General features: G+C 42.9%; 1 protein-coding gene across 3 annotated transcripts in view; it reads left to right on the forward strand.

Annotated features, from left to right (window-relative positions):
* LOC134353164 (nucleolar transcription factor 1-like) overlaps positions 1-24,644 on the forward strand; it is a 125,724-nt gene that overhangs the window by 10,967 nt on the left and 90,113 nt on the right. For all 3 annotated transcript variants that reach the window (XM_063061165.1, XM_063061155.1, XM_063061148.1), the window contains exons 5-10: positions 647-802; positions 1,586-1,650; positions 14,067-14,187; positions 15,523-15,633; positions 18,634-18,761; positions 21,115-21,256. In XM_063061165.1, the coding sequence (XP_062917235.1) occupies positions 647-802; positions 1,586-1,650; positions 14,067-14,187; positions 15,523-15,633; positions 18,634-18,761; positions 21,115-21,256 (723 nt within the window). The remainder of the gene's footprint in view (positions 1-646; positions 803-1,585; positions 1,651-14,066; positions 14,188-15,522; positions 15,634-18,633; positions 18,762-21,114; positions 21,257-24,644) is intronic.

Below are 24,644 nucleotides of genomic sequence, written 5' to 3' on the forward strand. Positions count from 1 at the left end.
CTGAGGAAAAATCAGCCATGATCTCTCTGAATGGTGGAGAAGGCACAAGGGGCTGACTGTTCTACTCCACTTGTGTATTTTGTGAAGAGTAAGGGTAAGGATAGGGGTGTTGACTTGTAGAGCAATACAGCACAGATCGGCCCAACCTGTCCATGCTGATCACAGTACCCACTCAGCTAGTCTTAATATCCTGCAATTAGACAATATCCTTCTAAGCTCCACCCCTTCATATATTTATCCAAGTGCATCTTAAATGATTGTATCTATCTCAACCTCTTCCTCTGGCAGCTTCTTCCATACACACACCACCCTCTGCGCGGAACAAGTTGCCCCTTAGGTCCCTTTTAAATCTATCCCCCCTCACCCTAAATCTATGCCTCTAGTTTTGGACTACTCCACCCTCAGAAAAAGACTGTTTCAATCCACTTTATCTATGTCTCCCGTAATTTTAAACATTCCTATTGGTCGTCCCTCGTGCTCTTACATTACAAGGAGTGAAGACGGAGCCTGGCCAACCTCTCCCTATAACTCAGACACTGATCCTGGCAATATCCTCATAAGTCTTGTCTGAACTTCCAGCCATTGCAAGGGAGCACAAGTCCACAGTGAACACATCAGTGCATTAAAATGTCAATCTTTATTTCAGACTCATCCTGATTTTCCCAAGAAGCCACTGACTCCATACTTCCGATTCTTCATGGAGAAAAGAGCCAAATATGCCAAGATTCACCCAGAAATGAGTAACCTGGACTTGACAAAAATCCTCTCCAAGAAATACAAGGAGTTGCCAGAGAAGAAAAAGGTGTGAGAAGTCACTGTGTGATCTGGTATTAGAGAGCCATGGCATTATGAGTCCCTTAATAATCTCATTACCTCATGGTCTCCCCACATCCTGTATCAGTCCCACACTAATACTACTGCCTTGTGTTATCCTCACTGTCCTGGATCAGTCCCACATTAAACTCACTATCCCACTCTCTCTCCATAGTCCCCTATCAATCCCACGCTATCCCACTGCCTCGCTCTCTCCACATAACCTGTGCCTTTGTGACTCTCTAATCCCCACTTCCATCCCCACCCATTGCTTTATGGACTCAACTGGCTGAGGTGATCCTGAGATTCCTATGGCCTCCACCTCAATTCAGAGTATCCCTCCCATTCTGACCTGTCTGTTGGCCTCCTCCACTTTTGCTGTGAGACTCAACATAAACTACCAGAATTACATCTTATCTTCTATTTGCCAATTTTGCAACCCTCTGGAATGAACACTGCAATACCAAACTTCAGGTTTCCCATTGTTCTGCTAGTGTCCTTCTCTCACCTTGTTCCTTAAATCTGCCTCGCTATTGGTCAAATTCACCTGCTCTTTACCATCTGACCTGCCATAAGCAATCTCTGTATGGTCTTGAGTCTTCCATATTACTCCAGTAACCCCCTAAACCCTCCATTCTCATTTTCCCTGTCCCTCCCCCAACACTCACTCACATCTTCCAGTGTTTTTGTTTTTCTTTAGATTCCTTCGTCTATAATTTGTCCCTTTCCCTGTGATTTCTAACACGGCTTCTCTTCTTGTGCCTTTTCACAGCTCAAGTACATTCAGGATTTCCAGCAGGAGAAGGGGCATTTTGGGCAGGCAATGGCCAAATTCAGGTACCTTTATAGGGTTATCAACATCCTCTGCCTAATAGCCTACTGTTCCAATCTACAGTGACCTTGGTGCTAGACTGAATGATGCAAGCAATCATCGCATTGTCAAGGGGAAATGCGTATATGGGACTCATCTCCAAGTGAGAGTCAGTGTGTGTGTGAGACCTGTCCCCCAGTGAGGATCAGATGATGTGTGTGACCCATCATGCAGTGAGGTTCAGTATATGTTGGACCTGTTTCATTTAATAGGAGCCGGGATTTGGAATGAGAGGTGTGAGAGTTTTAAAGAGGGAGGTCTTGGAACTTGCTGATGGGTTAAAGAATTTGCAAGTTATTTGTTAGTCATTAGTTGATTGGTTAATTAACAGCAGCCAATAAAAAGTGGTTAGGGTCAAATAGAGTGGCAGTTCACTGAGCCTAATTGAGCCTGTTGGGAGTTTTCTCAGGCAGGAAGCAACAGAGAAGATGGAGGCAGCGAACAGGAGGTGGTATTGGGTGATGGGAGTTGTATGGAGGAGGGTGAATGGCAGGTTTCTGGGAAATGGAGAAATAAGCGGCTGATTGAGGATTGTAGTGGCTTGTCCTCCAGTGATGAAGGCAGTAAACGTGGTTTAAATAAAACAAGGAGTGAAGAGTTTAAGGTATTGCTGAGTTTTGAATGTGGACCTATTTCTGATATCAATCCAATTAGATTAACAAGGGATTTGAAAATAGCATTATGCGATATTGTAGGTGCAAAACCTTTATGAGATGGGGCACTCTTAGTGTTTTGTAGAGATGGTAAGAAATGTGAGAAAGCTTTGGGGTTAAAAGCTGTTGGAGGAAGGAAAGTAACGCTAAGAATAAGCTTTTCTCGGGCTTCCAGCCAGGTACGAGTATTGGTAATGAGCTCTGCCATCTGCATCCCTGTTTATTTGTCGTATATGCTGGGAAAGCACTAGATCCTTTTTTTAAACAACAATAAATGATATTGAGCAACAGTAGTTGTAGCCTTGGGGAATAATCTCTGAAGTGCCTCTAGATGTATCCCATGACAAAGTTGAAAATCAATTTTGTCGAGGGAAAAGTTGAGGCACTAAACATTTAAAGGGGTTTTGTGGTGGAGTTAGAATAGATAGCTTATCAGTGTTGATTAAATTTGATGGAAAACGGTTGCTGGATAGGGTTAATTTATGTTATGTGAGTTATGTGGTTCGAGTCTATGTGCTGCTCCCTCTGTGATGTTTCCATTGCCAGAAGTTTGGTTGTGTAGCAGTGGTGTGTAAGGGTAGGTATTGGTGTGGTAGATGTGGTGAAGAGCATGATTATGTCAATTGTAGAGAAGGCGTTAGGCTAAATTGTAGCAACTGTGGAGAAGAACATTGTTCTGCTTATGCAGGATGTTCTATAAGTACAGAAGACAGTGTCAGTGGGACCTATTAATATCCAGAATACAGATAGTTTGACAGTGTATAAAGTGTATGTTTGTATAACAAAGGATTCTCTGGTTGTTGATAAACTAAAGTTTGTCACTTTCATGACATCATTATGTGTCATGTCATATGATGTGGGCATTTATGGTCAAAAACCATGATTGTTCTTGGTAAATTCCACAGAAGTGGTTTAACATTGCCTTCTGAGCAGTATCTTTACAAGATGGGTGACCCCAGCTATTATCAATACTCTTGGTGCCTGGTGTCAGTGGTTGCATAACCAGGACTTGTGATATGCACCAGCTGCTCATACGACCATCCACCACCTGCTCCCATGACTTCATGTGATGCTGATCGGAGGCTAAACAGGTGCTACACCTCGCCCAAGGGTGACTTGCAGTTTAGCAGAAGGAAGGAGGGCCTTACACCTCCTTTGGTAGAGACATATCTCCACCCCGCCACCCATGGCAAATGTGGTAAATTGTACAGCACAAAAAATAAAAAATATATTAAAAGCCAAAGAAAGATATCTAGAGATACAAGACTTAACTCTAGAAATTATTAATGATGCGTTACAAGGACAGGTAAATGATGTTCAGGTTTCAAAGGAGAGTTGTTAATAGTTTTTCTAACCTTACAATAGAATGCTAGAAGCCTGTTAGCTAATTCAGGTCCACAATACCTTACCCGAAATCCTTGCGGCCAGTTGCATTTCGGAATTCAGAATTTTTTGGATTTCAGAAAATTGATAATTAACCTGTCTCAGTGCGGGTGGACTTTCGGACCCAAGGGCGCTCCGGACCTACGCACATCCTCCCGTACACCTTAAATCATCTCTAGATTACTTATAATACCTAATACAATGTAAATGCTATGTAAATAGTTGTTATACTGTATTGTTTAGGGAATAATGACAAGAAAAAAAGTCTGTACATGCTCAAACAACGAGGGCTGGAGAGAGAACTCCTGGGTTTTCCCGATCCGCACTCTTTTACAAATACTATTACAGTTTATTTATAGAGTAATATACTGATAAATGAAATAGTGGGATAATTATAGACCATAAATACACTAGTACATTTTATTTCCAAGAAAAACATTCAATAAAACATAAAAATATACAGCTTCAAACGAACCGAATCAAACACATGGTAAATGACTTACTGGAATAAATGTAGAATGTAAATACTCTAGGACATATTCAGGTTCAAAGTAAGCTAAGTACGTACAGGTGCCTCTAGTTGAGTTGCATTACGTCTGGCAAACAAAGTTAAATACTCTACAGGTACCTGATGGGCCAGGAACAGGATTCTCAAGTTATGAAGCAGCACTACGACAGATGGCGTTTTTAAAGACTTCTTCAAGTGTCATCTGTCTCATTAACATAAGATTATGCCTAAGCAATCTCTTTTTAACTGAGTAAACTGCCATAATCTCTTGCTCACTGATAAAGGCACGTTGTTCAAGGCTAGCAATTAACCAATCACGCATTTTCACCATATCGTCTATGGGGATTTTTTCACCTGTGTTCACTGTCATCATCATCATCATCACTACTGTCTTCATGCTTATCTGCATTTAACACCATTTCAGCAATTTCCCCATCACTCAAGGAATGCACAACAGGTGCATCATTGTCAATGTTGAGCATTTCTTTGATGTCAGCTTCCTCTAACTCACTTACACTTTCGTTGGATAACATTTTAGCATAAGTTACGAGGTTTGATATCATCATCTTCTCATTAGTGATACGAAATCCTTCAAAGTCTTGATCTGTAGGTTCATTTACATCAAACATCGTTGTAGGCCAAAGTCTGTGCCAAGCATTTGTTAATGTTACTTCATCAACATCATTCCAACCATTAGAAACTGCGTAAGTGGCATCCTTAACATTGAACTCTTTCAGGAAGTCTTGGATTTCTACTCCTCTGTTGACTGCAGAAAGCATACAATTCAAAAATAGTCTTTATACTTGCTCTTCATGGAGCGTAAAATTCCTTGGTCACAAGGCTGTAATATAGATGTCACATTGGAGGGCAAGTAAATTGTGAAAACATTACTTTTCACAAGAAGTTTGGCGGGGGGATGTGCAGGAACGATAAAATTTTACTGTTTTCTTCCAGTCCAGCTTGCCTGCAATGAGGTCGTGCCGCTGGTACAAAGTAGTTATTGAACCAGTCAGAAAACATTCCTCGGGTTACCCTTGCTTTCTTGTTTGCATAATAATGCACAGGGAAATTGCGTACACCTTTCAGACATCTCGGATGATGGCTTTTTCCAGTCACTGTCAACTTCACCTTGTGTGTGCCTGCTGCATTGGCACACCCAAGAATAGTTAACCTGTCCTTAGCATCTTTAAAACCTGTTGGTGCTCTCTCATCAGCCGTTGTTAATGTTTTTCTAGGAATGTAGCGCCAGTACAAAGCTGTTTCATCAGCATTGTAGATTTGTTCAGGGCTAAGGTTTTCATCAGATATTATTTTGGCAAATTCGTCAATGTAATTTTCAACACAAAATATCAGCGAAGAGCAAATGCACGTGTAACCAGTACGAGCGCTGAGCCACAAGTGACGTCTGGCGGCCTCTGCTAGCGCTGCCACGTCACACCTGAGTGATGTCAGCTGTTAGCGCGTCAAACAAGCCTTGTTACGACATGCTCCACACTCCATGAAAAAGACTGGTTTTCGGAGCTTTTTGGATTTCAGAATTTCGGATAAGGAATTGTGGACCTGTAGTCAAGAGTTTTAAGAAATTTACTGAAGACTTACCAAATAATCCTGATGTTATATGTGTACAGGAAACCTGGTTGAAATCTTGTTTCAGTCTAAAGATACAAGGTTATGTTGATATAAGACACAATTGGAAAAGGGGCGCTGGATGAGTAGTGGCTACCTTTGTCTTAAAAATGGAATAGTACATTGTATTTTGGAGATTGGAATTTTTTATGAGTCAATTATGGTTGAAATTTGGGGAAAGAATAGTAAAGTACAGATAGTAAATTTTTATAACCCTTGTGAAAAGTCAACACCTGATGTATTAAAAAGTGTGGGTGGAAATGGAAAAAAATAGCGTCATGTGATGTGGGTTAATGCTCACTACTATGGGGTAGTAGAGACACGAATGTGAAGGATTTTCTGGAAGAAAAGTGGTTGGTGTGCTTGAATGATAGAAGGAGTACAATGATAAATCTATTTAACAACGATGTTTCTACTATAGATCTTACAATGGTTTCTGAGGATATAGCAAGGGTGTGTAACTGGGAAGTGTATAAAGATACAACAGTGGGGAGTGATCATTTCCTCATCATCTGTACAATGGGAATAGATAGTCTTCAGGGGAAAGGTACTCTATCCCCAGATGGAACTTTAAAAAAGGCAATCTGGGTTGAATTTGATGATTCTTATTTGGAAATAGATTTCTGATCATTTGGTTTTGGAGGATATCGAGTTGAGTAGTAATACCTTGTTCTCTGTACTGAACTCAATAGCAAAGGAATCAATTCCCAGATTATTGAGAATACAAGGAAAGTTGTTCCTTAGTGGATGGATGAATGTAGAAGGAGCAGAGTAAAGCTCGTAGGAAAGTTAGGCAGTGCTACTCCTATTCATATTTCATAAGCTCAAGCTATAGTTAGAAAAGTAGTGAGAAAAGCAAAGAAAATGTATTGGAGAACACAAACACGAGGAATTCTGCAGATGCTGGAAATTCAAGCAACACACATCAAAGTTGCTGGTGAACGCAGCAGGCCAGGCAGCATCTCTAGGAAGAGGTACAGTCGACGTTTCGGGCCGAGACCCTTCGTCAGGACTAACTGAAAGAAGAGATAGTAAGAGATTTGAAGCTCAGGAAGTTCAGCATATATGCAAGGCAGACATTATGGATTCTTACATATTATCAGACAAAGCATCAGTATTCACGTCTGGTGTTTGTGAAGAAATGAATTTCAGGATGTATATTGTATACATTTCTCTAACATTAAATGTACCTATTGAGATGGTTGCTATCATTTTAGCCTTGGAACGGGTTGAAGAATTACAGCTTGATTATGTACTTCTGTGCTGTTATTCGTTCTCAGTCTTGACATTTATTAAAACAGATACTTCTAATCGTAGGCCAAGCATTCTTCTTGAGATTGGACATGTGTTGAGGCTGTGGGGTTTAGTCCTCTGTATACATTTCATGTGGGTTCCTGCCCATGTTGGGGAGTTGAAGGTGACAGACATGCCAAGCAGTCACTTAAAGTTAAGGAAGTAAATGTAGTGATTCCTTTGCTTAAGAGGAAGCTGAAAGCCATAATTTAAAAAGTCTATTCCATCACTGTGGCAACAAAGTTGGGATAAGGAAAAGAAAGGACAGCATTTATATATTTCAGAGGATGGTGGGAACTCAACTGGTAGATGAATATAAGAGGATAGAAGAAGGTAAATTTACACATCTACTTTTTGGGCATACAAAGTTGAATAATTCCCTGTTCAGAATTAATATGCATGATACTGGCATCTGTAGGGAGTGTACTTATCAAGAAATGGTGTAACATATATTGTTTGAATGCAATTCCTATGAGGTGCAAAGGAAGCATCTAATTGCTAAATTGAGATCTTTGGGACAGACACAATTTAGCATGGAAAGTTTGTTCAGATATCACTGCCGTTGTAATGTATACAAGTGCATATTTGACTTTCTGAAAAGTATTAAACTTTGTGATATTATTTTGAGTTTTTGAGGAGGAGGGATTTAGTGGTTATACTTTCTGTCTCTGTTCCACACTCCAATTCAGTAGGTGGCGGTAATGCACCTAATGTTGTTCTGCCAACCACCATTAAACATTACAAGAAGTAGCAGTAGTGGAGTGGTCATTTTGCAAAGAGTTCCTGTCCGGTCTTGTCAAAGCACTGCTGGTTGTTTAAGTGTTACCTTTATGAGTAAGGTGAGGGAAAGCTCTTTTCCTTCAAAGCTTGTCACAAATAGATGGTGAACTCAGACTGTCATTAGACTCCGCTTGAATGTGGGAACGCAGAGTCCCCAGTGACTACATGTGCAGCAAGTGTCAAGTTACAGCTCCTGACAGACTGTGACAGTCCTGGAATTGTGCATGGGTTCACTTTGGAGCATCCGCAAAGCTGAGAATGTTGTGGAAAACATGTTTAATGAGTTGGTCAGATTGCAACTGAAGGGTCTCAGGAAGGGTGGGGAGTGAATGACCAACACGCAGAGCAGTAGCAGGAAGGTAGTACAGGAGATCCCTGCAGTCACCTCCCTCCAAAGCTTTGGATACCACTGGGGGAGATGACTTATCGGGGGAAGGCAACGTAGCCAGGATCATGACTCTATTGCACAGGAGGGCAGGAAAAAGAGTGGCAGAGCTACTGTGGTAAGGAATTCCATGGTGAGGCGAATAGACAGGAGTTTCTTTGGCTGCAACCAGTTGCACAGGTCAGGGCTGTCTCAGCAGCTGCAGGACATTCTGAAAGGAAAGGGTGAATGGCCAGTTGTCGTGGTGCCTGTAGGTACCAGTGATGTAGGAGAAAAGCGAGAGGGGGTCCTACAAACTGAATTTAGGGGCTAGGAGATACTGTCAGTATAAAAAGTGGGCCCTCAGAGGTAGAGACCTCATGATTGCTACCTGTGCCACGTGCTAGTCTGTGCAGGAAAAGGAGAATAGTCAGTATGAATTTGTAGCTTGAGCAGTGATGCAAGAGGAGAGGTTTCAGATCCCTGGGGCATTGGAACCGGTTCTGGGAGAGGTTGAACCAGCATAAACTGGATGGTCTACACCTGGCCAGGACCAGGATCAATGTCCTAGGGGGTGAGGGATGGGAATCCATACAGAGAAACAGAGAAATAATGCAGAGACCAGAGCAAAATTTAGAAAAAAGTAAGATTGGAGTACAGAAAAGTCAAATGCTAGAAGATGTAAAGATTTCTAGATTCCAATATGACTCTGAGTATAAGAGCATTTTATCTGAATGCCCTTAGTATTCAAAACAAGGTCAGTGAACTTGTGACACAAATCAGTATAAAGGGGTATGATTTAGTGGTCATTAAAGAAACGTGCTTGCAGGTTAGAGATGATTGGGGATTAAACATCCAAGGGGATCAAGTAATACAGAAGGATATGCAAGAAGGTAAGGGAAGTGGAGTAGTGCTCTTCATTAAGGCTGAGATCAAGGGGATAATGAGAGATGATCTAAGCAGAATGTTTAATCCATCTTGGCGGAGATTAAGGAATAGTAAAGGGAAAAAAATCGTTGGTGGGAGTTGATTTATAGGTCACCAAATAATAACAGACAATAAACCAACAAATATCTAATATATGTAAGAATGAAACAGCTGTTGTCAAGGGTGGGGAGAGCCAGCTTGGGAATCTAAGGAAATAAAGGCATCAAACTAAAAGTTCATGGATACAAAGTTACCAAGAGTAGTGGCAAGCTAGAAAATTGGGAAGACTTTAGATAGCTAAAGTGGACATAGGTATCTTGAAAGGTGAGAAGAGGAATTAATTTTTGGTAATACAGAAATTGCCAAAGCTTTGAATGATTGTTTTGTGGAGGACACATCTTACAGGACATTGGGCAGGTCCTGGCTGAATGGAAGATGGGTGTAGGCAAAGGTCTGGTAACTATAGGCCAGTTAGCTTAATACCTGTAGTTGGGAAAATGCTTGAAGCTATCTTTAAGGAAGAAATAGCGAGGCATAAGACTATAAGATATAGGAGCAGAATTAGGCCAGTTGGCCCATCGAGTCTACTCCACCATTTCATCATGGCTGATTCAGTTTTTCTCTCGGGACCCAGTCTCCTGCCTTCCCCCGTATCCCTTCATGTCCTGACCAATCAAGAATCTATCAACCTGTGCCTTAAATATACATAAAGACTTGGCCTCCACAGTTGCCTGTGCAAAGAATTCTGCAGATTCACCACTGTCTGGCTAAAGAAATTCCTCCCCATCTCCATTCTAAAAGGACAACCCTCTATTCTGACGCTGTGTCCTCTGGTCTTAGACTCCCTCACCATTCGAACATCCTCTCCATATCCACTCTATCCGGGCCTTTCACCATTTGATAGGTTTCAATAAGGTCACCCCTCATTTTTCTGAATCCTAGTGAATACAGGCTCGGAGCCATCAGATCCTCTTCATATGAAAGCCATTCAATCCTGGAATCATTTTCATAAACCTCCTTTGAACCCTGTCCAGTTTCAGCACATCCTCTCTAAGATAAGGGGCCCAAAACTGCTCACAATATTCCAAGTGAGGCCTCACCAGTGCTTTATAAAGTTTCAACATTACATCCTTCCTTTTATATTCTAGTCCTTTTGAAATGAATGCTAACATTGCACTTGCCTTCCTCACCATAGACTCAACCTGCAAATTAACCTGTAGAGAATCATGCACAAGGACTCCCAAGTCCCTTTCCACCTTAGATTTTTGTATTTTCTCTCCATTTAGAAAATAGTTAACCCTTTCATTTCTTCTACCAAAGTGCATGATACATTTTCCAGCACTGTATTCCATCTGCCACTTCTTTGCCCATTCTCCTAATCTGTCTTAAGTCCTTCTGTAGCTTCTCTCTTCCTCAAAACTACCTGCCCCTCCACCTATCTTCATATCATCTGCAAACTTTGACAAAGTGGTTCCATCAGGCAGGCACAGATGGATTCAGGAAGGGCAAGTCCTATTTGATAAATGTGTGAAATGGTGAAAGATTGCGGCATGCTGCTATACAAAGAAACTTGGGAGTTATTGTGCATGAATTGGGAAAAGGTTGGTGGAACGGGTTATGCTGCAACTGTACGGGTTACTGATGAGGCCAAACCTGGAGTCCTGTGTATTGCTCTGGTCTCTTTACTTGGGAAAAAACATACTGGCCCTGGAGACAGTGCACAGGAGATTCACCAGGTTGTTTCGGAAGATGAAGAGGTTAGCCTGTGAGGAGTGATTGAGTTTCCTGGGACGGTACTCATTGAAATTCAGAAGAATGAGAGGGGATCTTACAATGCTTTTCCCAGAGAGTGGTGAATCAGTGAAATTCTCTGCTTGGGGAAGCAGTAAGGGCTACTTTATTAAATATATTTAAGATGGATAGATCTTTGCATAGATAGATGGCAAGAGAATTAAGCACTATGTGAACAAGGCAGGTAGATGGAGCTGAGTCCATGGCCAGATCAGCCATTCAGCCATCATCTTATTGAATGGCAGAGTAGACTTGACAGGCCAGGTGACTCTTAGTTTTTATGTTCTCGTGTCGTGTGTGTGTGTGTGTGTGTGACCCTATCCCAGTGGTGTGGGACCTTTTAACTTTAGTCAGTATAGAGCAGGACCTTCAGCCTATGGGTGTGTCATGCAGTATAGAGCAGGACCTTCAGCCGATGGGTGTGTCATGCATGGCAATTTAAATGAATCCCATCTGCCTATACATGGCTTATACCCCTCCATTCCCTGCCTTTTCATAAGCCTGTCTAAATGCTTCTTAATTGTTGCTATTTCAACTACTTCCATCATTATCTTGTGGCAGAACATTCTGGGCACCAACCACTCTCCCTATATGGAAAAACTGCATTGCAAATTTCCTTTGTACTTTCTCCCTCTCATCTTGTATCTATACTCTCTAGTCAAGAACTTGACTTTTTCATGTTGGGGAAAAAGACTCCACCTACCTATGACTCTCATAATTTTATAGATTTCTGTCAGGTTGCCTCTCAGCTTCCGACACTCCAGAGAAAACAGACCACGTTTGTCCTGCTGATTCTTATAGCTAATACTCTTGTGATGTGATCCTGAATTATCCTTTATGGACTGTGCCTTTAAAAAGAGAGAGAAGGTGCAGCTGTACAGCACAAACAGCTTGTTACCGAGAGAGAGAGGGGCGAAGACTGCTCACAGTCTGTTTGGGATTTCTGCAAGGACACTGCCAGCTTCTGAGTTCCTACAGAGAGAAGGGAGGAGCTACGTGATGGACAGCTGGTGTTCAGCATGCAGAGATAAATCCAAGGTCAGCTGGTTGTTAGACACACACATGGTTTTGGACACTGGATAAGCTTTGTTGTATACCTGCAGAAAAGCGGGTTTCTGGAGGATCGATCAGGAGAGTCGATCAGTGGCTCTCGCAGTGTGAGAAAAGGGTGACGGGTAAGAAGTTGTTAGTGTTTCCAACCCTAGCCTGGGTTGATAACTCCACTACAGAAGACTGTCCCCTTGTGGTCACATTTGGTGACTTCCAAAGGATTTCAGAGGACAACGAAGAATCAGTGGCATCAACTTACCTGAAGAACTAAATCAACCCCTCTCCTCCCCCCCCACTCCCTCCAACACTACCCAACTCAATAATCCGAACTGAACTTTACCCATCATCGTATGACTGTATCCATTTACCTCCTAAGCTTGAAGAAGGTTGGCTTTTATATATTTCCACACTTGTATATAATCTTTCCTAACCTGTTTGATATATCTAAATTTATATTACTGTATTGCATAGTTACTAATAAACGAGCTGTAGTAAATAGCAATACCAGACTCCAAGGTGCTTTCCATTTCTGCTGGTTCTTTAACCTGTTACGGGGTACGTAACACTCTGTAATCCAGTCAGTATTCTGATTAGCCTCCTGTAGATGCTTTCCAAAGCCTCCGCATCCTTACTACAATGCTCCGAAGGGCCCTGCTGTTTACTTTGTTCTTTCCTCTTGCATTGGATCTACAAAATTCTTTCCTATCCAGTCCTCTATGCTCTCTCCTTTGGCAGAAGAGTGTTCAAAGATCTCTGTCAAGGCACCAGCAATTCCCTCTCTTGTCTTTCTCAATAACCAGTGTTCTACCCCATCAGATCTTGTGGACTTATTCATCCTAATGTTCTTCAAGAGACCCAACAGCACCTCTTTGATAACAAACATGTCAGAAAATATCATTATACCAGTCCCTGATCTCTTTAGTATCCTTCTCTTTAGTAACTAACAGTGCAAAAAAAACTCATTTAGTACCTTGCTTACTTCTTTAGCTTCCAAGTATATACTCCCTCCTTTGTAGTTCATTGGTCCTAGCGCTCTTGTTTTAATGTATAAAAAGCCTTGGTATTCTCTTTAATCCTACTCTGCAAAGGTAATTTTTAGCCCCTATTAACCCCCCCCTCCCCACCATATGAGTTCTTTCTTGTTCTTCAGTGAACCTGTCTGATTTCAGCTTTCTGTCTAGAGCTTGACCCCAAAACCTCTTGGAGGAATATTTTAAAAAAATCTCTCCCAACCAGTCTGATGTTAGGTACTGCACTTTGGGAGATTAATTGTAAAGGGGCATGACACTGTTCACAGCAAGGTCTTCAAACAGTGTTGATGTACAGAGTCCATATCTCCTTGAAAGTGGCTACACAGGTTGATACGGTGGTAGAGAAGGCATATGGTATGCGTGCCTTTATTAGTTCAGCCACTCAGTTTGAGTTGGGATGCTTTGTTGCAGCCTTGTATAACTCTCGTTATGCCCCAACTGGAGTATTGCAATCATTTCTGGTCACCCCATCATAGCAAAGATATGGAGCTTTGCAGGGAGTCCTGAAGAGGTTTATCAGGATGTTGGTTGCATTAGCGAGCATGTACTAAAAGGAGAGGTTGGACAAACTTGGGTTGCTTTCTCTGGAGTGGCAGAGGCTGAGAGGAGACGTGATAGAGGTTGATAAGATTAGGAGAGGCATGGATAATCAGTATAATTTTACTCGTGTTGAAATGCCTAATGCTAAAAGGTATGCATTTAGGGTGAGCGGGTACAAGTTCAAAGGAAATCTGTGGGTTACGTTTTTTTACACAATGGTAGGTGCCTGAAATGCACTGCCAGGGGTGGTACTGGAGATGGATATGACAGAGGCATTTAAGGGGCTCTGAGATTGGCGCATGTATGTGCAAAGAGTGGACGAATATGGACAGAAGGGATTAGTTTAATTATTGTGGGCCGAAGAGCCTGCTCCTATACGGTTCCATGCTCTGTTTTGGTGCTGGCTCTGAATTTAATAACTGCTCTTTATTTCCAGAGATGAACACCCTGATCTTCTTGCTGAACGCAAAAAGTCAGATATTCCAGAAAAGCCAAAAACGCCACAGCAGCTGTGGTATAATCATGAGAAGAAGGCTTTCCTTAAAGTCCATCCTGAGGTAAAGATGGTCAATGGGTTGGGATTGTGGCCTAAACAGAAATGTCCTTGGAAAGTGGCTTCATGGTCACATTTATATGTTTCCCTTTAGTGGTATTTTGGGCCCTGGATGGAAACCCTGTTGAATTGGATTGGAGTGGTGTGTGTAGGCAGTGTTAACCCAATTGGAACTGCTTCACAGTCTGGCACTTTTCATGCAGGCCTGTCTTGCATGATATGAAGTCATAACCCCTATGATTCCAACCATGGTCAGAGAAATTGGTTATCTCAACTGATCCTTTTGCATTCATTCCCATCCACCCCCACGCCCCTCACCTTGCTTATTCTTGCCTATTTCCTTCACCTTCCATTCCTGGCAAACTTCTCCCTATCTAAGCCACTTCCTGGTCTCTCTCTTTATCTTTCCTTTCTTCCCCTCCGTTGTTCTCACTGTAACCCTCTCCCGGCTCAGGCAATGCTCTGGATTAGTGATGTTTCTTTCAAACTGGAAGAGCTAGAGGTAACAGTGATGGGGGCATGTGTGGTGGATGGGTTAAGAGGAAAGGGAATGCATGTGATAGGGTGGTGTTTTGGAGAGGCTCAGTGGAGAAGGGCATTGAAGATGCAGGGAAAATCAGTATATTTCTGGTCAGAATATTGCAAGAAAGATGTAATAGTGCAGGAAAAGGTGCAAGGAGAACATAGAGTAGTACAAGCCCTTCGGCGCATGATGTTGTGCTGACCTTTTAATCTACTCTAAAATCAATCTAATCTTTCCCTCCCACATAGCCTTACATTTTTCTTTTATCCATGTGCCACATTCCATGGGCCAACTACCCTATGTTTTATATTTTTTAAAAAACTACCTCTGACATCCTCCCTGTACATTCATCCAATCGCCTTGAAACGGTGCCCCCTTGTATTAACCATTTCTACCCTGGGAAAATGTCTGGATGTTGCCAAATGTGAAGAATATTAGCCACGAGGGAGACTGCTTGGCCTGGATTGCTCTCCTGGAATAGAGGAGATTGTTTACAATTATGTGAGACTGAGAAGTGAAAACTGGGCTTGAGCTACTTCCTTGGTGTTGTTTTCAATGATGGGGGGGGGCAGCGGGGACATAAAGCTGGGGAAATGTTTTCTCCAAAGTGAGGTGGTGTAGGAGAAAACCGCAGTAGATGTACATAATGCTACGACAAAGACATGAAAAGATTTGGCCTACAGGCCATGAAGAGAATTCCCTTTAAGCCAACATGGGGCAGGATTTTAATTCCCATTATTTGATGACTCTGCGGAAGACTCCTAGATCACGTGTGTGAGAATTTACAATGAATGGACTGTTTGTTTCCATCTGCAGGTAAGTCCAAAGGAGCTGAAGGACGCCTTGCGCAGGCAGTGGTCTCAGCTGGCCGACAAGAAACGTCTCAAGTGGATCAGTAAAGCCCTGGAGTTGCAGAAAGAATACGAGGCAAGCAATGGGTGGTGACCACACCAAAAACAGACAATGGTGCCAAGGGAGGACTGGTACTGTGGGAGGGCCGTATTGTTATGAAACATAGAAACATAGAAAATAGGTGCAGGAGTAGGCCATTCGGCCCTTCGAGCCTGCACCGCCATTTATTATGATCATGGCTGATCATCCAACTCAGAACCCTGCACCAGCCTTCCCTCCATACCCCCTGATCCCCCTAGCCACAAGGGCCATATCTAACTCCCTCTTAAATATAGCCAATGAACTGGCCTCAACTGTTTCCTGTGGCAGAGAATTCCACAGATTCACCACGCTCTGTGTGAAGAAGTTTTTCCTAATCTCAGTCCTAAAAGGCTTCCCCATTATTCTCAAACTGTGACCCCTCATTCTGGACTTCCCCAACATCGGGAACAATCTTCCTGCATCTAGCCTGTCCAATCCCTTTAGAATTTTATACGTTTCAATCAGATCCCCCCTCAATCTTCTAAATTCCAATGAGTACAAGCCTAGTTCATCCAGTCTTTCTTCATATGAAAGTCCTGCCATCCCAGGAATCAATCTGGTGAACCTTCTTTGTACTCCCTGTATGGCAAGGATGTCTTTCCTCAGATTAGGGGACCAAAACTGCACACAATACTCCAGGTGTGGTCTCACCAAGGCCTTGTACAACTGCAGTAGTACTTCCCTGCTCCTGTACGCGAATCCTCTTACTATAAATGCCAGCATACCATTCGCCTTTTTCACCGCCTGCTGTACCTGCATGCCCACTTTCAATGACTGGTGTACGATGACACCCAGGTCTCGTTGCACCTCCCCTTTTCCTAATCGGCCACCATTCAGATAATAATCTGTTTTCCTATTTTTGCCACCAAAATGGATAACTTCACATTTATCCACATTAAATTGCATCTGCCATGAATTTGCCCACTCACCCAACCTATCCAAGTCACCCTGCATCCTCTTAGCATCCTCCTCACAGCTAACACTGCCGCCCAGCTTCGTGTCATCCACAAACTTGGAGATGCTGCATTTAATTCCCTCATCCAAGTCATTAATATATATTGTAAACAACTGGGGTCCCAGCACTGAGCCTTGCGGTACCCCACTAGTCACTGCCTGCCATTCTGAAAAGGTCCTGTTTATTCCCACTCTTTGCTTTCTGTCTGCTAACCAATTCTCTATCCACATCAATACCGTGTGCTTTAAGTTTGCACACTAATCTCCTGTGTGGGACCTTGTCAAAAGCCTTTTGAAAATCCAAATATACCACATCCACTGGTTCTCCCCTATCCACTCTACTAGTTACATCCTCAAAAAATTCTATGAGATTCGTCAGACATGATTTTCCTTTCACAAATCCATGCTGACTTTGTCCGATGATTTCACCGCTTTCCAAATGCGCTGTTATCACATCTTTGATAACTGACTCCAGCAGTTTCCCCACCACTGACATTAGGCTAACCGGTCTATAATTCCCCGGTTTCTCTCTCCCTCCTTTTTTAAAAAGTGGGGTTACATTAGCCGCCCTCCAATCTTCAGGAACTAGTCCAGAATCTAACGAGTTTTGAAAAATTATCTCTAATGCATCCACTATTTCTTGGGCTACTTCCTTAAGCACTGTGGGATGCAGACCATCTGGCCCTGGGGATTTATCTGCCTTTAATCCCTTCAATTTACCTAACACCACTTCCCTACTAACATGTATTTCGCTCAGTTCCTCCATCTCACTGGACCCTCTGTCCCCTACTATTTCTGGAAGATTATTTATGTCCTCCTTAGTGAAGACAGAACCAAAGTAATTATTCAATTAGTCTGCCATGTCCTTGCTCCCCATAATCAATTCACCTGTTTCTGTCTGTAGGGGACCTACATTTGTCTTTACCAGTCTTTTCCTTTTTACATATCTATAAAAGCTTTCACAGTCAGTTTTTATGTTCCCTGCCAGTTTTCTCTCATAATCTTTTTTCCCCCTTCCTAATTAAGGCCTTTGTCCTCCTCTGCTGAACTCTGAATTTCTCCCAGTCCTCAGGTGAGCCACTTTTTCTGGCTAATTTGTATGCTTCTTCTTTGGAATTGATACTATCCCTAATTTCTCTTGTCAGCCACGGGTGCACTACCTTCCTTGATTTATTCTTTTGCCAAACTAGGATGAACAATTGTTGTAGTTCATCCATGCAATCTTTAAATGCTTGCCATTGCATATCCACCGTCAATCCTTTAAGTGTCATTTGCCAGTCTATCTTAGCTAATTCACGTCTCATACTTTCAAAGTTACCCCTCTTTAAGTTCAGAACCTTTGTTTCTGAATTAACTATCTCACTCTCCATATTAATGAAGAATTCCACCATATTATGGTCACTCTTACCCAAGGGGCCTCTCACGACAAGATTGCTAATTAACCCTTCTTCATTGCTCAAAACCCAGTCTAGAATAGCCTGCTCTCTAGTTGGTTCCTCGACATGTTGGTTCAAAAAACCATCCCGCATACATTCCAAGAAATCCTCTTCCTCAGCACCTTCACCAAGTTGGTTCACCCAATCTACATGTAGATTGAAGTCACCCATTATAACTACGGTCAATCATTCAGTTTAAGTAAAAAAACCAGTGTCCCACTTCACTCTCCAGTAGATATAAAGGTCACAGAAGATCATTTGAATAAGAGCAGTGGAGATGTCACAAAATCCTGACATACGTTTACCCTTGGCAAAGGCAGGTCATATTAAAACCAGGAAATGCTAGAGTTGCTTAACAGCTTGGGCAAAGAGAAGCATTCTGGCCTGTAATCTTTCAGCATGACTGACAGAAGTTTGAGATTTAACAGTGGAATCTAAAACTGATCATCCAGTCATTATCAGTGTGGGATCTTGGTGTGCATAATTTCAATATCAGGTTACCTAATTACAGTATTGGCTGAATGCACTTTGGGTGATGCTGGGTTGTGAAAAGAGCAGAGGATTTCAAGTGTCGTCTGTGATATCTTTTGCTGTCATTTTGCAGGCTGCAATGAGGGCTTACATTGAGGCTCACCCTGATCTCACCTTCGAGGAACCCACCAAGTCTGTTCTCACCAAAGCTGAGCGACAGTTGAAGGATAAATTTGATGGACGGCCGACGAAGCCACCACCGTGAGTGTGCAGTGGATGGGTGGTGACATTGAGAGGGTCCCTGTCCACCCTTCCCTGGGACACCAGTCTTTTCCGAGGCCGTGTTTCTGACCAACCCTGATAGAGGCGTTCTGCAGTTTGACTGTTGCAGGCAGCACTGCCAAGAAACAACGTTAAATGGAGGAGCAGGCTTAAGGGCTGAGCTGTCTGCTTCTGCTTCTGAGATTTCTTCTGTAATTGTATGAATGTGTTTGTGTGTGTGTAAGCCAGGTCCTGCCCTGCTCAATCCCCACCTCTAAAAGGAGGTAGTAGATGGCTCTGGGGAATAGTTTTGTCAATTTCTACTCTAACCTGAATTACTGAGACAGTTGGCCAGCATAGGCCAATGTCAGAACCACCTGCACAGTTGCTGCTGTCACTGAATGCAGAATAAAGCTCCCTCTACACCACCCAGTCACCATCTCCAACACTTGAGTTTAACAATCAACACTCAATCTTCAGAAACTTAAGTTGTGTATCCTGTGACAAGTGTAAACTATGATCCTGGCTACAGCTGCCTAAATTTGAATCGTAAATCTTGCAAGTTTATTGATATCTAATCTAATCTAATCTAATCATCAATAACCTCTTTGTGTGTGTTATTGGCAAAAATAAATCAAGGGGGCATTGTTGAGCATGTGTGAGAGAGATATGGTGCAGGGAAGTCAGTAGAGGGGCAGTGGGACTGTTGGGATTACTTCACTGGATGCCAAAATTGACATAATGGACCAAACATTACACAAGAAAATGGGAGCAGGCCATTCAGCCCCTCATTCAATATTTTTGTTGCCTCCATTCCTGTTCTTCAAAGAACCCCATAGCACACTTCCCTAATCTTTCAAAAATATATCTGCTGTGGGCCGGCTGGTGGCACAATGACATGGGCACTGGACCCGGGAGTGGAGGTTCCCAGGTTCGAAACCAGTTGGGTCCGCTCCCGAGTACGCTTTCCATCCATACTGGGCTGAGTGCCGAGATCGCAACTCGACCTCGTAAAATAAAGGGAAAAATACTGTGAAAAGTCTGTGTGAGGAGTGGTGCGCCACACAGTCTCTCTCTCTCTCTCTCTCTCTCTCTCGTTCCGCGCCTTATAAAGGCATGAAAAAGACATCATCACGGATGCACGCACACGCATGTACGCACATGCATAGACTCGCACGCACGCAGGCACACACCGAAACAAAAGCAAAATATATCTGCCTCCAGTTTAACTACCTTCAAGTTTAAGTTTAATTCTCACATTAGCCAAATGAAACAGTGTTAATCCGGGGCAAAGGTGCAAAACACAGTTCGAACAGTCATACACAGCACAAGGCACATTTAAAATAACAATAAAATACAGTCACACAAAAAAGAATCGTCCAAGACCCATAGTCCATGAATGTCGTGGCAGACTGCAGTCAAACACAATGTGGCTTATCTTCTGTCGAGCGAACACGGGGGGCCAACTGACTCCAGCATGGACGCCACACCACACCACACCACACCACACCACCCCCCCATACCCCGGTGGAGCACACCAACTCCAACACCTCTCTTCTGGGCAGCATAAATAGGCAACTCCGTCGCTTGAGGCCTAGTCCTTGCTCTGACTGAGGCCACACAGGTCCCCATCGCCCGCCAATAAAGCAGTGAATTGGACTTGCAGCCTTCCACATTGACAATATCCAACGCGGTCTCGCGATCACAAGGTAAGAGACTAAGATGATCACTCGCTGTTAGTCTGTATGCTGCCTTCGCACACTGACACGTCTAACGCAGGCAGCAGCACGATCCGCACCAAATTCAGTTCCTTCAGTTTCTCTTCCAATGAGCAACTTGATGGGGTGGTTCTGCGATAGTTTTAGTGTCCAGCAGGGTTTTGCAATCGTTAAAAATACTTTTTAAAAGGACAGTAACACCTTTGGTTGGCCCCATAGAAACCACTGCATCTGAGTGCGCCACCATCTTACCTGTAATGATGTGGCCTGCAAAACACTCTGGGATGGAGAAATCCAAAGATTCACACTCTCTGCAAGAAGAGATTTTTTACATATCATAATTTTAAATGACTGGTCCCTTGTGCCTCCTCATTCAAGGATCTCCCTGAGTTCAAGACTCTGGCTTCCTTCTGTGTGCTTCAGGCATGAAGATTTCTCCCAAACCAACCTGGTCAGGTTCAAGTCATTCTCCCCTGCTGAATCAACTGCCATTACCCTGCTATCTCTCCTAGGCAATTCCCAATAGCCCACTGTTGGTCTGATCTGTTCCTGCTGCCCTGCGGTCAGTCCGGTGTACCCCTTCGTCTATCCCTGTTGCCCCAGGCTGAAGATCTAAAGTTTTTTTTTAATTTCAGGAATGGCTACTCTTTATACTGTGCAGAACTGATGGTTAACATGAAAGATGTCCCCAGCACTGAACGTATGGTGCTGTGCAGCAAGCAGTGGAAAGTTATGTCACAAAAGGAGAAGGACATGTACCAGAAACGGTGTGAGCAGGTGAGGTAGCTGGTCAGGGCTTGAGACACAGCACCAGTTCCTCCAGCACTAACACTGGCCGGTCCCCAGAGAGTGTTGTAGAACAAAAGCACTTTGGAGTTCAGATACATGTTTCCCTGAAAGTGGAGTCACAGACAGGGTAGTGACGTTGGCATGCTGGCCTTCATCAGTAAGGGCATTAAGTAGGAGACTGAGAGGTAATTTTATAGCAACACACATCAAAGTTGCTGGTGAACGCAGCAGGCCAGGCAGCATCTCGAGGAAGAGGTACAGTCGACGTCAGTCCTGACGAAGGGTCTCGGCCTGAAACGCCGACTGTACCTCTTCCTAGAGATGCTGCCTGGCCTGCTGCGTTCACCAGCAACTTTGATGTGTGTTGCCTGAATTTCCAGCATCTGCAGAATTCCTGTTGTTTGCAGTAATCTTATAGAGTGTGTTTTGTGAAATCATGGGGGCATAGTTAGAGTGAAAAAGACCATAAGGTATAGGAGCAGACGATTCAATCATTGGCTGATCCAATTCTTCCAGTCATCCCCACTCCCCTGCCTTCTCCCCACTCCCTTTGATGCCCTGGCTAATCAAGAACCTATCTGTCTTTGCCTCAAATGCACCCAACAACCTGGCCTCCACAGCTGCTCATAGCAACAAATTCCACAGATTTACCAGCCTCTGACTAAAGTAATTTCTCCGCATTTCTGTTCTAAATGGACTTCCTTCAATCCTGAAGTTGTGCCCTCTTGTCCTAGACCCCCCCCCCACCATGGGAAATAACTTTGCCATATTTAATCTGTCCAGGCCTTTTAACATTTGAAATATTTCTGTGAGATCCTTCCTCATTCTCCTGAACTCCAGGGAATACAACCCAAGAGTTGCCAGATATTCCTCATACAGTAACCCTTCCTGGAATCATTCTCATGAATCTTCTCTGAACCCTCTCCAATGTCAGTATATCCTTTCTAAAATAAGGAGCCCAAAACTGCACACAATACTCCAAATGTGGTCTCACAAGTGCCTTATAGAGCCTTAACATCACATCCCTGCTCTTATATTCTATACTTCTAGAAATGAATATCAACATTGCTTTCGCCGCCTTCACCACCGACTCAACCTGGAGGTTAACCTTTAGGGTATCCTGCACAAGGACTCCCAAGTCCCTTTGCAAATCTGCATTTTGAATTTTCTCCCTATCTAAATAATAGTCTGCCAGTTTATTTCTCCCACCAAAGTGCATGACCATACACTTTCCAACATTGTATTTCATTTTCCACTTCTTTGCCCATTCCCCTAAATTATCCAAGTCTCTCTGCAGGCTCTCTGTTTTCTCAACACTACCTGCTCCTCCACCTATCTTTCTATCTTCAGCAAATTTAGCTACAAATCCATTAATCCACAGTCCAAATCATTGACATACATTGTAAAACGCAACGGTCCCAACACCGACTCCTGTGGAACTCCACTGGTAACTGGCAACCAGCCAGAATAGGATCCATTTATTCCCAATCAGCCAATGCTCCACCCATGCTAGTAACTTCCCTGTAATTCTTCCTAAGCAGCGTCATGTGCTGCACCTTGTCAAAGGCCTTCTGAAAATCCAAGTACACTACATCTACTGCATCTCCTTTGTCTACCCTGCTTGTAATTTCCTCAAAAAAAAAAATTGCAGTCGGTTTGTCAGGAAGGATTTTCCTTTCAGGAAACCATGCTGGCTTTGGCCTATCTTCTCATGTGCCTCCAGGTACTCCATAATCTCATGCCTAATAATTGATTCCAACAACTTCCAACCACTAATGTCAGACTAACAGATCTATAGTTTTCTTTCTGCTACCTCCCACCCTTCTTAAATAGCGGAGTAACATTTGCAATTTTCCATTCATCCGGTACAATGCCAGAATCTATTGATTCTTGAAAGGTCATTGTTAATGCCTCCGCAATCTCTCCAGCTACTTCCTTTAGAACCCGAGGGTGCATTCCATCAGGTCCAGGAGATATATCCACCATTAAGCTTCCTGAGCACCTTCTCAGTTGCAATTTTCACTGCACATACTTCGCTTTCCTGATGCTCTTGAATGTCCGGTATACTGCAGATGTCTTCCACTATGAAGACTGATGCAAAGTATTCATTCAGTTCCTCTGCCATCTCTGCATCTCTCATAACAATATCTCCAGCGTCATTTTCTATTGGTCCTATATCTACTCTTAACTCTCTTTTACCCTTTATATACTTAAAAAATATTTTAGTATCTTCTTTGATACTAATTGCCAGCTTCCTTTTATAATTCATCTTTTCCTTCCTAATGACCTTCTTAGTTTCCTTCTGCAAGTTTTTTAAAGCTTCCCAATCTTCTAACTTCCCACTAGCTTTGGCTTCCTTATATGCCCTCTCTTTTACTTTTACTTTGGCTCTGACTTCACTTGTCAGCCACGGTAGTGTCCTTCTTCCATTCAAAAATTTCTTCTTATTTGGAATATATCTGTCTTGCACTTCCCTCATTTTTCGCAGAAATTCCACCCATTGCTCCTCTGCTGTCCTTCCTGTAGTGTCCCTTTCCAGTTAACTTTGGCCAGTTCCCTTCTCAGGCCATTGTAATTTCCTTTATTCCACTGAAATACTGACACATTGGAATTTGGTTTCTCCTTCTCAAACTTCAAAGTGAACTCAATAATATTGTGATCACTATTCCCTGAGTGTTCCTTAATCTTAAGCTGTTTTATCACTTCTGGATCATTGCACAACACCCAATCCAGCACAGCTGATCCCCTTGTGGGCTCAACAACAAGCTGTTCTAAAAAGCCATCCCTTAGACATTCTAAAAATTCTCTCTCTTCACAGAGACTCTACACATTGATCCTATGACATCCCTTTCTAATGATTTAATATTATTTCTTCTCCACAGAGCCACACTACCCCCTCTGCCTACTAACCTATCTTTCTGATGCACCATATATCTTTGGACGTTCAGCTCCCAATGGCAGCCATCCTTTAGCTAGGTTTCAGAGATGGCCACAACTCCATACTTGCCAATCTGTAGCTAAACTTCAAGATCATCAATTTTGTTTCTTGTGCTGTGTGCATTCAATCCAGTATTTGCTGTTTTCTGTTTTAACTGCACCATGTCTCTATTCCCCTGTAACTCATCCCACTGACTGATAATGCCTGTCTTTTTTATTATCTTTGTTACATGCTATCTTTGATTTATTTCTGTTTTCCCCTTCCTCAGCCCCATCACTTCAGTTCCCATCCCCCTACCAAATTAGTTTAAACCCTCTTGAACAGCTCTCTTAAACCTGCCTGCTAGGATATTGGACCCCTTTGGGTTTAGGGGTAACCCGTCCGTTTTGTACATGTTGTACCTCCCACAGAAATGGCCTCAATGATACAGGAACCTGA

Source organism: Mobula hypostoma, chromosome 1 (genome assembly GCF_963921235.1).
Source record: "Mobula hypostoma chromosome 1, sMobHyp1.1, whole genome shotgun sequence".
In the NCBI taxonomy this organism is placed as follows: Eukaryota; Metazoa; Chordata; class Chondrichthyes; order Myliobatiformes; family Myliobatidae; genus Mobula; species Mobula hypostoma.